Source organism: Tympanuchus pallidicinctus, unplaced genomic scaffold, assembly GCF_026119805.1.
Source record: "Tympanuchus pallidicinctus isolate F22 unplaced genomic scaffold, pur_lepc_1.0 scaffold17, whole genome shotgun sequence".
Taxonomy (NCBI): domain Eukaryota; kingdom Metazoa; phylum Chordata; class Aves; order Galliformes; family Phasianidae; genus Tympanuchus; species Tympanuchus pallidicinctus.
The window spans coordinates 3628438-3645191 of record NW_026294690.1 but is presented as its reverse complement, the minus strand read 5'-3'; the positions used below and the strand labels follow the sequence as shown (position 1 = coordinate 3645191).

The 16754-nt window shown below is 38.4% G+C and overlaps 1 protein-coding gene across 3 annotated transcripts in view; it reads right to left on the bottom strand.

The window, feature by feature from the left end:
- ATP2B2 (ATPase plasma membrane Ca2+ transporting 2) overlaps positions 1–16754 on the bottom strand; it is a 350045-nt gene that overhangs the window by 107678 nt on the left and 225613 nt on the right. For all 3 annotated transcript variants that reach the window (XM_052678357.1, XM_052678358.1, XM_052678359.1), the window contains exon 5: positions 2431–2628. In XM_052678357.1, coding sequence (XP_052534317.1) covers positions 2431–2628 — 198 coding nt within the window. The remainder of the gene's footprint in view (positions 1–2430; positions 2629–16754) is intronic.

Genomic DNA, 16754 nt, shown 5'->3' with positions numbered 1-16754 from the left:
CAGGACAGTACCAAAACGTTGAGATTTGGAAATGCAACCATACTGCAGTCAGAAGACTTCAAGTTGGGTAACATATCAACATCTATGGTATCAAATCGGAAAAAAAAGAGTCTACTAACTCCTAAAATTTAAACTTTAAAGCACATATCTGCCTAATACATCAAAACATACTGATGTATACAAACATTAGACCACACCATCAGACAAGTTTCTCAAAGCAATTCTTGCACTCTGATATTTTTTTGGTATTTGTATTTTGGCTTTCAAACACATTAGGAAAAAAAAAGAAACTTTGCACTTGAACTGCAGAACCCACTTAAATACTAACTCAGTTACAGCTTCAAAACGTAAAGGATTCAAGCATCTAAAAAGAAAGTGTTATCTGTTCTAAAAAGTTAAATATGACCTCAACTTGCCACATGACGTAACAAAGCCATTGGTAGATGAAGTTTGAGATTTGTGAAAGGCATAGAAATGTATTGAATATATGGGCAGCATATACATTTGCTATTAAAATGCTATTTAAAAAAATACACATTATAGTGTTTAGCGGTGTCCCAACACCATTTGTTTTCATGTTGCCATTTAAAAACAGCCCAAATCTCAAACCATTAGGCATGAGGGAAATGGCAGTTCTCTCTTGGCTCTCCCAGTCTCTCCAGTGCTGCAAGGCACGTGGCTGGGCACAGGTGGGACCTGCCTGCTCATAAAAGTGTCCTGGGAAAGGACATCTACCAATAAACTGTATGTATCCTTGGCATCCATTTAAAATTACAATGATTTTAAAATGAGAGAATCTCCCACATACAAGGAATTGCTCATAAATAAATAAATAAATACAACGTTGGAAAAATTCAAAGGACCAAATTTAAAATGTGTTCAAAAAGCTGGATTACAGAATATTCTCTATGTTGATCTATTCTCTCTTGTGTAAAGCATGGCAAAAATCTTCAAGGAAAACAGCTTTAAAATGATTGGGAAACCAGAGGCCATTGAATGGAAACACTGTGCTGTGGGAAAACACGAATACGTTTTCCCAGGTTGCACTGCTGAGCTTTCTGTACCATTCCAGAATTTCAGATGTGTCATACATTCCCACGGGAAAAGAAACATTTTAAATATTGCATTAAACCAAAACAGCAACGGTAATAATAATGATACAAAATCAGAATCCGATGGCATAAGCCTTCTTTTCCTAGAACCCTGTAACAATCCTGTTTTCAGAATTATTTCCCTACTAAATAATCCTTATAGTAAGAGAACACTTGGCACATTTGTGCCTAGGAAGGAAGATTGCAGGCTTCAATCCTAATTTTGTAAACCATCGTTTTGTGGTTTATGATGTCCCCAGGCTATCTTACTATGTCCAGTTATGAGGTAATAAAAATAATATTTTCTTCAGTTAAAAAAAACAAATTACCTCCTTTCCCTACTCATGCCTAAATCAAACACCTGCTGAAAACAATAACAACATAATTCAAGGTGAGAAAGCAACAAAAGCTTCCTGATCATATATAAAAAACAAGGAATTTTAAGTGTGCTACAAGTGCTCTGCAGAGCTACGTGCGTATTGTGTTTGTGAATGGGAAAGGAAAAAGGAAGGGTCTTCAAGGAAAGTAGCCAAAGGAAACTGAAGCAAATGCAAAAAGCATTTCAAGGCTATATTTAGAAGAAGGCATTCTTCATACATTTGCCAAGCTATTCACGTCATTTCACACAGCAGGTTTTATCCAGCTTTATAAGTCTGAGAGAGCAGGAAAGAAAAAATCTGGAGCAGTTGCCAGAAATGGAAATCTTGCATTTATGCAGAGGAATAAATATTTTAAGCATGTGAATTCAAGAGTACTTTCCAAAGGAGGGAGAGGAAAAAAAAGAATAAAAAGGAGGGGAGGGGGACTTAAAGCCTTCTACAGATATCACAGCAGTAACATGACATAGCCTCCAATGCTCTTTGTTGAGCTGGGTTTGCTAGCCATGGAAAAAACACTGAAAACACTGAAATGAGTGAATTTCACTAAGTCCAAGTCCTGCTCATGTCTGCATGCACAGGATCATCAGTTACGTAAGCAATTACACATTTCTGCTTTGTAACGCATTAAGCAATAATCTAAGATTAATAAATACCAACCACAAGCTCAAATATGAAAACAGAAAGAAATGCTCAAGTTTCATAAGAATATGATGATTTTTAACTCACTTAACATGCAGCATGAAGTTCAGTGGCTTGCATAAAGAAGTGTCAAGCACGCAAATAATGTCACTACCACGTGTAATGGAAATAGAAGAAAACAACACAGAGTTCCTCTTCGCGACCTTCTGGAGGGTAGGGATGGAAGCAATTGGAAATACAAGACTTTTTTTTTTTTTCTTTCTTTTTTTTTTTTTTTTACTTTAACTTATGTCAATGAATTCAATCAAAAGTTTTTTTACCTTCATTCCCTTCTCCAGGTGGCTGATAAAATGAAAGCCCCAAGGATATGATGGCTGCAATTTCCAAGATTATAAGAGTCACATCCTGCAGCGCTTCCCACACTAACTGTATGAATGTTTTTGGCTTCTTTGGGGGTATGAAGTTTTTTCCAAAAATAAGCTTTCTTTTTTCTAGATCTGCAGCAGTGCCAGCTAACCCTGTAAATAAAAACAAACAAAAAGTAATTAAAATTGCAGAGAAATATACAGTAACTGCTTATATCTGTCTTTTTGTATATTATAGAATAAATTAAAATATATTTGAAGAATTTAAAAATAAATTACTTCAATAATGATAAAACAAGCTTTACCATCCATGGCATATTAACAGACAGATTAGCCACTTCAATTTTGCTTTTGCAAGATGACTTGTCACTACTTTCTGAAAAGGATGTTAATTAGTACCAATTCTTGTCAGTTTTAATCCTAAACAAGTCTGTGAATAGTAGGCTTACTTTACTAAGTCCTATACAGGTAGATAAAAGCATACATATGTGTATGCAATGACTTCTGAATATAATCATAAGGTCAAACTAAGTTACATTTGAGATGTTACATCTGGAATGAGGCTGAAATGGCTGTCGGCAGCATTCAGTAATACCAGAAGCAGCAGCACATCTTTGTTCTGACCTCAGGTCAATGACCTCAAAGAAAAATTCAATAAGGCATGTCATGTTCTTCAAAGCAACTGCTCTCGGTGCATATGTACTGTCACATAATTGCTGGAATGAACTGCATCAATTTTTTTTCCCTTGAAGAGACAGCCACAGTGACAGTATGTTTGCATAAAGGGAAACAAGGTTTCCTTAGATCGGTATAGATGTTTGGATTTTTGCATGATGCCTCAAATTCTGGATACAGTGTAAGAATGTGATTGTAGTTGTGCTGAGTAACCTTTCACTTAGGTTTTTTTTCCTGGTTTTTTAATTGTATTGAGTCTGTTCACTTCTAGCACTTTTTCAGTTAAAAAATCAAACAAACAAACTACAAAATACAAATGTTAGTGCAGAAGAAGCATAAAGAACATCAACAGAGCAAGTGGTCACATGTATCTGTCAGACAATATTGATACCAGTTGGAATATTTACAGCCTGTAAGATTTGAATGTAATTAGAGATGTAAAATTAGTCATGCTTATTCACACTGAGCTGACACAATGAAAATAGGTGAACCCCAGAGGGCTACAAAGGTGCCTGCACGAGAGCAAGAACCATCCCACGCTGGAAGGATTCCCATCATCCCCCTCCTCATGCACTTCAGGGTAACTCCGTCTCTCCTCTAAGAACCCTGACTCCTGTGGGTCCATGAGGAACAGGAAGCCTTGTTGCAATGATCCCCAATTTGCCAAGCAGAAGCAGTGAGGATCCAAACATGCTAACAGCACTCAGCTCTGCATCTCCTCCATTCAGGACTGGTGCAGCCATTCCCAGTAGTGCAGCAGATGCATGGCAGTGAAATACCTGCTGGATGAAAGCACCCAGCACTAGCCTAATTGCCTAAAGCGATGCTGCTCTGAACATATCAATCCTGCCATAATACAGCCAAAGACGTTGACTCACCTTTCACTTGAAGTATATAATTGCAACTGCTGTGTAGCTCCTGGCTCTTGACTAACTCATCAAACTTTCATTTCACCTTCAGCTTCTCAGAAACACTATCCTCTCCCAGATAAAGGCATGCTGTAGTTATTATTACCTCACCCAATTTAATTTGCAGTACCTACTGCAGAGTGAGACTACAACAGACAGGTTCCAGCTGCTATAAAATGTGACCATCTCCATGATTCATACAATCACACACCAAACTTCTCAGCTCCTCCATGAGTTCTCATTCAGCTTCCAATGTGGGGTAAAGGTTCTGCCCCCATGAAATGCGAATTGCAGACAGTGAGTCATTTGCATAGTTGCACTGTGAACCAGTGCAGACCACAGAAGTTAGGACAATGCACATGAGAGATCAGAAAGGCCACTCACTCCTGATGGGATGTGATGCAGTGACAAGCCGTTAGGAGGAATGAGACAAAGCCAGTTCAATCCGCTTCCAGAGGGCTGCAAAGCCCTTGAATACAAAACAGGCTTTTCATTAAAAATGGCACGCACAATTTTTGCTATTTCCCCAAAACGTATCCAGAATACAGCAATGACTTCATATGTTAAGGGGCAAATTCATTAACAACGTTGAGAGTGTAGCGATTTTGAACAGAAATGTTTGTATCATGCATCTACAAGCAGACATGCAAAACATGTCTGAAACGGAGAGACCTCAAACATATTGGAAAGCAGAAGAAAAAAGTGCCTGCAAAAGGATTATTTTCCAACATGGAACATATGTGCACAGCAGTGGGCCAGCTCCGGCAGGTGAGCACATGATTGGTTACTCAACAGCATGACAGGGATGGATGATGCAGCGCAGGAAATACTGGACGTATACTTGAACGATCCTGATTACATTTATCAAGATATGATGGATTCACCATTTCACAAAGCGTGCTTATATATGGCCTCCTGACAGCAAAGTACATATATCCTGCCCTACAGTGCTGATCTTAGCACACACAGAAGTGCTTTACAGGTACATACATTTCTTTGGAAAGGACTCCAAAGAAATCCAAGAGCTCATGCTCCTCTAACACAAAAACTGTTCACTGACCTTGACATTTAGATACTATAAGGTTGAGGACTAAATGGGGCCTAAAGCATCTATGTCCAATAGTATCTTCCAGATTATAGATTACGTAACCTACATTACATTACCTACTCTTTCTTCTTTAATTATAACATTTATTTTCCTGTAAATTATTTAGAAATGATGGAAAATGAAATTCAATGTTCAGTTCTAATCAAAAGGTTTCCATCCTCCTCAGGTCTGGCTATCACTCTAAAAACCCTACTCAGCTTTCTTTTTTTTTTTTTTTTCCTCTGAATGCCAGAAACTGACAAATGCCTGTATTTATTGAGCAAGAGGAAAGGAGAGCGTGAAGTAACCTGAAGACCAGCGATAAAGCCACATCATAACTGTGCCAAGCATTACTGCAGAGATAAGTTCAGAAAGGGACTACAAAATACACAGAGCAATCCATGTTATACACAGAGATACAGCTAAGAGAGTTGGGAATCTAAGGCAAAGATGTTTGTTTTGCAAAAGCTTCCATTAGTTCTCAGTGCTGCTGTCAGCAGAAGGTACACAGGGGCACTCCTTATCTCTTCAAAGAATCTGTTTTGTTTTAATCAGAAACGTTATTTTACGTAGTCCTAAAGGTGCCTTAGACAAGGCAAACTTTGTGGCTTGAAGAGGACTGGAGGTCACTCAGGCTTTCTGTTGCACAGGCAGATCTGTAGGGCGCTGCTCCCAGTGAGCGCACACTGCCGAGCAGTACAGATGGTGGAAACGTCAGTTAGCACAGCAAGAGCTGCAAGTGGACATCTGTCCTTGCCATTACTTTTAACGAGGAGATGGCGTTCCTGCTGCTAGCTTTGCTTTTTCCTCCTCCCTTTATTACACATACTGACTTCATTATTGTTCTTGAATATTTTTTTCTTTTCCATTCGTCGCTTAATCTACGTATTGACTGCTGTGACAATAATGAAACAATAGCACAGATGAGAGCAATTGGAAATATCATTTCTATATGAGGAGACAAAACATTTCAGGAAGTGAAAAAGAATCAGTGGAGATTAGAAAATTTAATGGAGATATTGGTTCTACCTGACTTCAGAACTCATGTGCTCCTGCATTCAGTGCTGTATTTGGTACAATGATAAGTCACATGCTGGCTGCTTATAAATGCATGTGTCCACATAAAGACAATTTTTTAAAAAATACTTTTTTATGTTGAGGCTACACAACACTTCTCTGCTTGGCCAAAGTGTTTTACAGTCATTATGCAGTTTTTGTATTAAATTTATCCACAAATAGGATGCATATATGTAGTAAATACTGTGAACACTGACTACTGATGCATTAAGCAATTGAATAATTTTACAAGGCTTGTTTCCAAAACTTTTTGCAGAAATTTGTCTGAAATCTGAGGAGAAGAAAAATGTGATTACATAGAAAATCTTTTCTATGATGTAGAGTATATTAATTTCTTCTTTCATCTAGCTCGCCTTTGTAACACAGATTTACTTATTATTTTAACTGTTGCTGTTTCAAAGGGAAAGAAAGATTAAAAACCTGGAGAAACAACAATTAATGCTTGTTTTTTTTTCAGTTCCTTATCTACAACTGCCAGTTACTGACACTGAATATAAAACCAGTTAATGCTTCCTGAAAAATTATATTTTTCCTGACAATCATCCCCACTGCATCACAAACAGGATGATTTTGATGATACAAAAACAGTAAAATCACATTGCTACTGAAGCAACAATTCAGGAGAAAAAAAATACAAGGTAAAGCTTAAGAGAATGGTTAGAATGGTTCGCATCCACTTAAACTATGGAATGAAGACCCACGTTAACAAAACCCAAACCAGAACTATTTGAACAGTAAAATCTACAGACAATTTAATAAACACACACAAATACCTCCTCTTCTAGCACTGACCTCCCATGCTCCTCCCAGCCTACTCTCAAACTCCATTCTCAAATGGTGAGCATTTCCTAGCATAACAGTACCTCCACAGAATCACAGAATTGTAGGGGTTGGAAGGGACCTCCAGAGATCATCGAGTCCAACCCCCTGCCAAAGCAGGTTCCCTATAGCAGGTCGCACAGGTCGGCATCCAGGCAGGTCTGGAACATCTCCAGAGAAGGAGACTCCACCACCTCCCTGGCAGCCTGTTCCAGTGCTCCGTCACCTCACTGTAAAGAAGTTCTTGCGCATATTTGTGTAGAACTTCCTATGCTGCAGTTTCCAGCCGTTTCCCCTTGTCCTGTCTCCACTCACCACTGAAAAGAGTCCGGCTTCGCCATTCTGCCCCCCACACCATAGATATTTATAGACCTGGATCAGGTCCCCTCTCATTCACAGAAATTAAAAACTAAATGATTACCAAGGTGATACTTCATCTTAACTTTCTTTGCCGTATTTTACCACTTCCATTTATGCCTCATTCAAGCCTGAAATCATCCCTGCCACTACTACTGCTACCTAACCCTTCTGTATAGCTAGCCCAGGTCCACTGACATCTATAGTTCTTACATAAGTGCTCTGAAATCCAGTTGGAATTAGAAATATTAGCTCACTTACTATTATTTTAATACAGAGAAGTCAAACTCACAATCTTATTCTACATTTTTTTCATGGGATTCTGTTTTCTGGCTTTGAGAGCAAATTTCTAGGTACTACTTTTCTCTCTTGACAAAGCTGGATGTGATGGCAGGCCCTCTTTTCTTCTGCTTCCATCAGTCTACAGAGTGCTATCTTCTGAGTGAAATCGCTCAGTAAAATTTAGATGAGTACCTGGTAACCAGCAGATTTAGCTTCAGAGATCTTCCTTCCCTTCTGGAAAGGAAACAACTCTCCCTGCCTAATAGGACAAGGCAAGGAACCACAGGCAGCGAACTATGATTATTGTTATTGTTTTGCTAAAGGCTAAGGAAGGTGTATTTTTTTTTCTTATGTATAATGATGTCATCAAGCACAACATGAGGAGCTATGAGAGATGGTTTAGTAGCTTGTGGTACTAATAGGAATGGGAGGGTGGTTGGACTAGATGATCTTGCAGGTCATTTCCAACCTTGCAATTCTGTGATTCTATGATGTAGTGCAACATCAGTTGCCTTAAACACTACAGTTTAATAGATCATTAAGTGTTCATGACACTGGTGTAAAGGGTTTCTAAGCAAAACAAACACCTGCTTTGGTACCAGGTATGCCAAAAGAACATACATTGATCATATTAGACCACCTACTTTACGAGCAATGGCAGGATATGTGTATATCTTTATACTACAAAGACATCAGACAAAGTGAATACATTCACACATATAATGGATTGCTCCATCTCCTCCGAGTTTTATCACATATCTTACTTGAAAGATTCTTGGAATTTCAATGTACTGCATCTAATTAGTCCATCTTAAAACCAGTTAAAGCCAGTCTGTCAGTAGTATTGAAGGAAAACATTTACTGGTTCCAGCAAGCTGAATTTGAATTCCACCAGTGAATTTCACCTCAATGTATAATTGCTTTCTTTTAATCTCAAAACAACAAAGCTGACTGCAAAGCATAATTAATCTTATTACCTGCTTTCATTAATATCACCTGCTTATATTTGTTTACATAAGTTGTAAGAAATTTGTCTAGAATTTAAAAGCATTTGGAATCATAAACCATCCAGCATATGTCCCGTAAGCCTTACGCTGCTGATGCTGCTGCTTTGATGAGCCCAGCTGGCCATGCTGCCTGTAGGCTTTTACATGATTTAGAATCCCCTCGAGTCAAATGTCTTACAGTCAGAGCTGACCAGGCAGCACACAGAGAGGTGCACAGAGGTGGCAGAACCACGAAATGAATTAAAGGTCCCTCCATCTCCTCAGTAACCATCTTCCTCTTCACATCTGACAGCAACAACCAGCCAAGTCAGCCTGTCTTGTCCTACAGAGTTCTCCAATGGCCACAGCTGCAGTGGGGGGATCACACCTCAGCATCAGTAAAGCTTCAAGCTGATACAAGTATTCTCCTAAAACATATTTATCATTAGAGTTGCAATCAACAACTATCACTCTGAAGTCACACCTCTGAACCACATGTGGTGCTGTTGTTAGGCAGTGTTGGTTTCCTTTTTTTTAAATAAACTAAATGAAAAACTTAATGTTTTTACTTACATACTGATACCTCTAATGTAAATACTAGGAACAGATAAACAACAACTTGCCTTTCTACAATGAGTTTCTCTCTCTCATTCTCCTCCTATGTAAAGAAATGGATAAATAAAGGTATCCCTACTTTACATGGCAGAGAAAGGCTGCAGTTCTTGCCCCAGACAATTTGGTGGCAGCTGAGGGCAGTAAATGCCCATCTCCAAGGATTTCTGATTTACAATCAGCTCCAAGATACCATGCAGTCTTTGCTTTTGCCAGGAAACACTAAATACTCAGAGACAAGTTTAATTCATTTACCCCATTTATGCATTTTGGTTTTATTTCTCCTATTTTATTTTCCTCTTCTCTGAAGCTATTAAACAGGAACAAATAATTTACCTACAATAACTGATACCAACAACACAGAAATTGTTTCCAACACTGACTGCAAATACCTAAAAAGCCACATATCTGCAAGCCATGCTACAATTTCATAATAATCTAAAAACCAGACTTACACGCAGGGCATTCCCATCAAGCCAACAGACAAGACACCATGGCAAGATCTGAATCCTAACACATGGACAATATTTTTTGCCTTGCCTAAAATGACACCAAAAAAGTTCCTACCCAGGCTGATAAAGTGTTCATTGAGAGTTACAGTCCAGTATAAAAGCACAGGAATTAATCAGGATTTCTTATTTACTAAAGTAGTGGTATCAGTGGGAGTTCAGATGTCAAGAAGGAAGAAAATTCCACTGGAACTAATTTCTTCAGCTCTTACTCCAGTCAATAATCATTACACCATTTACACGTCTCATTCTGTGCATCTCAGATATTCTTCTTTTGTTCTTTTGAGGTAGTATCAGGTGCAACAAAAGCAATAAAGGCATTAATTTCAGTACTGCACAAGATGTGGTTATTTCAATGAAGCTGATATAAGGGAAATACCATTCAAAAACAAACTTAAAATGCTGAGTTACGATTGCTCCAGATCACTTGAAAGCTTTTTCTTGCTCTCAATATTTACATCGAGTATATCTTACAACAACTTAAAACAGCACTCACTGGCTATCCTATAGTATCACACTGAAAAAGCACTAACATGAATAAGGTAATTGCAGAGAAAAGCAACCATGTTAACAGAAGAGACCCAAGAGCTCAGCCAAGAAAAAGAGTAGCAAGTAAATGAGCCCATAAATAAAACTAAGTTGAAAGCCTTCTGTAATTAACACACCTTCATAACCACTTACCATCACTCTCACTGGACCTCTACAAAAAAATTCCCTTCTTTATTTCATGTGTATTGCTGACAGTAATCATGGGAACGACAGAAAGGGCAAAAAGTCCCTGAAATCAGTTGGTTATTCCAACATCTCCAACTGCCTGTGTGCCCAGGCCTATTTTTACAGTCAATAGTTAGTGACACTGTGCCTGGGCACTGCTGCTATTAAGTAGCATCTCAGCAAAGAAATCCAGAATTACCATATCCACAAATTTCCCTTTTCCCAGCACCCCGACAGCTGTTCCCTTGTGTTCTGACACTGATACCAGACAGAAAGGCAAACAGTGACATAGCTTTACATATGTTGTCATCACAACAACAGTATGGAAAAGAGGTTTTTTGTAGATGAGGCCAGGAACCTGTAGGTTAAGGCAAATAACTTAAAATATGTTTAAATAAATAACACAGGAAAAAAATCTTAAGTTCTGAAGAAAGAAGCACGTATTGTTGTGATGTCTGTAAGGGAACAAAATAAAAACACCTAAAAAAACCCACTTTGTTAAGCTTCCACAGCATGATTCTCTCCCCTCCCACCCTTACTTTAAAAAAATAAACAAACCAGATAGCAGTGAGCTGTGTTTTTCTGAGGTGTTACCTCCAAGCGCTGCTACTTGGCAGCTCTTAACTTCACTGCTATCTTTGTCAGTGTCATCTGCTTTTCCTGTGAGCAGTGTCAGCTCGTCAGCTGCACAGCAACTGTACTTGCTTCAAGCTGTGCCTTTGCGAGAGGCAGAGCACTTGCTGTAGCTTATCTTAAGCTGCCGTGTATCTGAGACAGAATTCAAGGTATCTAAAAAGAGAACACTGAAGAAAAAGAGTCCTGTGATCTTTATACCATCTGCAAGCAATGTTAAATTGCTTCTGCATGTGACAGTGATGTCATTTAAAATCACAATGCTCAACTTGTGAGAAGATGGTAAGAAAATAAGACACATTTTGAGCATCCCAGTGCACTACTCCCATTGCCCAGGAGTCTTAGAATAGTCGGACCTTTGAAACCTCAAACAGCACAAACACCATGAGCTCCCTGCTACTTACATAACACTGCACTGCATGCAGCATTGCCATCTCCATGCTCTCCAGAAACAAGTGGGACAAACGCTGAAGATCATCATCTACCTTTCCTCTAAGCACCACATAAATGTGAAGGAACAGTAAAAATGAAAGGAGCTGTAAAGTTTCATCCAGCACCTGAATATCTCACAACACAGATATATAGTCAACTTTAAAAGACACCGGGACTGGTATTTCAAAGCAAGTCCAAATAGCTCCCTATTGTCCCATTTTCTAAATGCATTAAGAAAAGATGTGAAGAGAAGCCTCAAGACCTTCCAGCCTACTGGTAATTAGTTAATTCAGCTCCTGGGTGAAAAGAGCAGCAGGGCAGAGCACGGGGTCAGCAGAGTGATTTAGTTGGGCTGATGGTACTATCTCAACAAAACTGATGTTATTCCTTCAAAGTATTCTTAACTGTTTGCAAAGCATAATAAAAGGTGCTTATTTAATAGTGTGAGAAGTGACAGTTTTCTTGACTCTGACTTGTGAATGACTAGCAAATACAAATGGTGACCAAACCAATCTCAAAGCGCTGTGTGGGCTATGGCGTTATTTTATTCGTGTATCCACATGCAATACCACTCCATTAGGAACACAACACCCACAGACTTTTCCTATTTTAGCACATTAAAAAGCCCAAAGAATAGACTCTCTCAATATGAAGCATATGTTGTCAATCACCTTGATTATTACTCAGTATAATTAACCTTACCTGAATGCAGTAATCACTAATGAAATTCTCCAGATTATTTTCAAGTATAAAGCAAATACTAAATTAAATTGTAAAGAAAGTACCTCAAGAAAGGAGCTCCTAGTCAACAGTTGCAGTATGAGCGTAAGACAGAACTAGTCAAGGACATCGGTATTTCTGTGCAGAACAAACTGGTCCCACTTTGGTATCAAATCTTAATAGAAATATTCGAGTCTTAACCAATGTTCACTTCTGAATTTTCTCCACAGATGAATTGTGGAGGAATTGGTAAATCTCACTAACCTGCTTTCCACTATTTATTGAGTATATATACTGAGTATGTTTCTGAGGAAAACTGAGACGCTGACCTGCATCTCATCTCGCATCTTCTGGCTGGGGTGAAGTGGAAACCCTCCCACACAACTGGAGGCACATCAGTTAACTACAGCATCTGAACGGGGTCAGCTCAGACCCTTGGGAATTCAAGGTAGCAGGGGCAAGCACCAGACAAGGAGAAGCACGCAGCATGGGCACACTTTGGGAGATTTCTGAAAAAAGGCAACTCCGCACCCAGACCTCATTTTTCACTGATGAGAGAGGTGGGAAACATCTTAGAGATACAAAGGATTCTATGTGGAGTTTGGGAAATCCAAAAAAGCACTGAAAATTGCTCAAGTATAAAGAAATAGAGAGGTTCTGGAGTCTCCTTCACTGGAGATACTCAAAACCTGCCTGGATCTGATCCTGGACAATGTACTTTAGGTAACCCTGCTTGAAGCACAGGATGATCCCAAGTAGACCCCTTCCAACTTCAGCCATCTTGGGGAAGTTCAAGGAGACAGCAAAATTAAACGGATTTGAATTCAAATCTCTCAATTTTCTAGATCATAATATTTATGCATTTTTTATGTTAATAATGACTTTTTCTATTTTGTCTTGGCTTGAAAAGTTGAAAACCTTGGGTGTTTTTTGGTAAGGGCAATTCCAAGAGAACGTAATACAGCAATTCTTCATCAAAGCTCTGGCAGAGGAGTGCTCACATTACAACTGCTTAGGAATTTGTTTTAGATACATAAGCAGAAATTAAAAAAATCAAATTGTATCGTAATAGAAGTATCAAATATATACTAACAATAGCCTTGGGCAACTTCAGCAAGTAAACAAAAATAGCATTTCCTTATTACTGCCCAATAAACCCTACAGTTATTAATTAACCTGTACTAAATATTTGGAAGCTTAAGTTTTTATTTAATATGAAATCTCAAATTAGAAGTTGGCTATTCAATTTATGGCCTAACTTTCACTGCATACTGGTTTCCTATATTTACACTATGCTAGGTATTCAATTTTAATTCCAGACCATTAATTCATTGCTTTGCTTAATCTAGCTCAACTGAGAAGGGTCCCTCTTAATCCAAAAGAAAAACATCCATACAAAGAGTTAATCCATAGCGGTTAATCAGGAATAGATGTTCCAAAATAAATCCACAGGCTCAAGATAAGTAAATCCCTTAGACTGAGTTTAATTTGGACCACTTTCACCTCAGTTTCAAAGCTGCTGCTAAAGACAAATACATCCCCATCCCACAACTACAGCAATGCAGTTATTTGGAGCTGAAGCCATACATCATACAGCAGGAGAACATGGCAATTTTCTTTAGTAAATCAGACAAAATTTTTTGCTCATAGAGAGACAAAAATAGTGAGGAATCAAGAAGTAACAAAAGGAGATTTCTTCTTGTATGAAAATTGGGCAGAATTCCAGGCACTACTGTAATTTAACACAGAGACATATATTTACTTATTAGTTGCTTAAGGACTCCATTAAATCTCTTCTTACCTCCTGGAAGGTGTGCACACAACTACAGATGTGAGCATACAAGCAGAGCAACAGAAACGTGATTTTTTTCTTATGCACCAGCTATTGTATTAATGGAGCGGTCTCTCATAATTTGGAGTTTATCTTAAAAGACAAAAGTAGTCTAGGGGCTCGTTATGTGCAGTCCATCTTAAGAGCATGAACAATCTTCATCTCTGGTCTAAAGGTTAGAGCAAAGGATCTCGAGGCCAGTTGTAGGAAACATATCTGATGGCAGCAGACACCAGTACAATTTGTCTGTACACACGTAAAATCTCTATTAGTTCAGTTAACAAGTAAAGCTCTGGGACTTTTGAGTTAATAACAGTCAGTACAAAACAATACACAGATACTGGATAAGATGCAACTATCAAAATTACACTACAGATGATTTCTTTATTTGAAAGTACATTTTAGTTAAGAGCGTTCTCAAATACCCATTTGCGTGCCACTGAAGACGGAGAAAAGAAGAAAACCCAGGTAGGCTCACACCAAGAAAAGCAGCATTTAAAATGTTTATGGCCTAACTAGAGCTGTTAGTTTATCCCTTCCATAACTAACTGAAAACTGTATTTTAATTTTCATATGCTTTTCTTTAGGTACGAAAATAAGAACAGGCTTTTCTTTCCATAGCTCTTTACTTATGCTTATTTTTCTTCTATGGCTTCTGCCTCATACAAAATGTTTTGTCCAAATTCATGGTAAGGTGGGATGGCCAAAAATTTATACAAATTGCTACCAACCATAGCAAAAACATTTGGGAAAATGGGCAATCTTCCAAAAACTGGGAAGCAGAATATGATTCAAAAGCACTTTCTCAACAGTGCAACCATTTTGTTTATAGCTGCAATGCAGCATTCTTTTCAGGTCTTTTCATCTCACTTAAAGGATAAAATGACCCAACTGCCTACTTTGTTCCATCATTATTCATTAATGAAGAGACTGGGCCTAGAGGATTGTCACTGCAGGATTAAAAAAAAAAGGTTCATTAATACATCCCTTAAGCGTGGCACACATTAACACAGAATGAGAGATAAAGACATGAAAATCAGAAACTTTCAAAGTCTGTTTTAGCAACCTTTAGAGAACATCTTCAGTTTAAATATTACTGGTAACAAACAATATTATAAAATAATGTTGATTAATATAGAAAGGGCAAACCCTTTGAAATGTTTTTCAGCGAGATGAACAGCAGGGCTAAGGGTGCTTTCAGGCAGACATCTTGAGCATGCATTTATTTTCTGCAGGTTATGTAAGTGGTGAGCAGAGATGAACCAAACGGTCAGGCTGAAACATTCAGGACACTCAAAGGCAGACTGCCCCCCTCCCTCTCTCTATTGCCCTAATTCTTCTATGCCTTCTGTTAAACTTATTTATATTTTTCCCTGTTTCTGTTTGCCTCCTATGTCCTTTCCTTTTCCTGAAGCTCATCTTGCACATTTTCCCTCTTCCCTTCGTATACTTTTTCACATTCCTTACTTTCCCCTTCGTTTTATCTCAAAGAAACCAATGCCTCTGATAAATATCAGGTAGCTCTTCCTTCTTCCCTCTCAGTTTCTACTGCTCACTACCTCCCTCTCTGAAACTTCTTACTTTTCTGACACTGTGTATCTTCTGGGCCACAGCTGTTTCTTAGCTCTACACAGCTGTATTTATTTATTCAAATGAGAAGCGTGAGTACCAAATATTTTTGAAGAGCAGTATGTTGCAATACTCACATGCTGTCAGAACTGATGCTTTCCTAGATGGCTCTGCAATACCATGTACATGTTCACTGCAGACGCAGGAATGACATTCAAGAAAAGCTCTTTTATGGAAACAAAACACTGCCCAGTACACAGGTCTCAGAAAATCTCAAGAAGAATATTCTACTTATTTAATAATTACAGAAAATAGAATCCAACAAAAAAAATCAGAAGGAAGTCTATTACGTGAGACTATTAATACCGAGTACCAATATTACACTCCATACATGCTCTCAAGATTTTAGATCTTACTGGAAAAATGAGCAATTCTTGTTATTACGGAAACAGGTTACATAACATAAGAAGACAACACTGATCTTTTAACTTCCTGAGCACTGTTTGTGTCCGTCTTTATCTGCAATTAAGCTTAGTGCATATGAAGTTCACCGGCTGCCGAAGCTCAGAGGACTGATACAGCCTAGGACAGGTAACTCAAGCTCCCTCTACACTGACCTACCAAACTCTGACCTATTAGACCTGTCTGGTAAAAGTGAGAAGGGATTACAATTTCATTCAGATCTTGATATCTGAGCAATTCATTGACAAGAGTACCAATTATGTTCAATCCCGTCACCTTTCCCCCTACTTCTGGGCTGGACTGATTTGCCATGAAATGGTAATCTTGCATCATGCTGAATTTGATAAGAGTGACCTAAGATGAAACGCTCTGGGTCTTGAAAATGAGCCTTAATTCATCCAGTTTGTTAATTTGTCATAATTCTAATGCTATAAAATCACAGGTTTAATCTATGTTTGGGTATCTACCACACTCTTGTTTACACACAGTCACAGTGATGTATGCAAAAGCTAAGGCTGTTATCAGTACCAATGAAAACACACATGATAATGCTTCACAGAGATTACACATGCTTTTGTGCTCACCTGCATCAAAATGTCACATCAG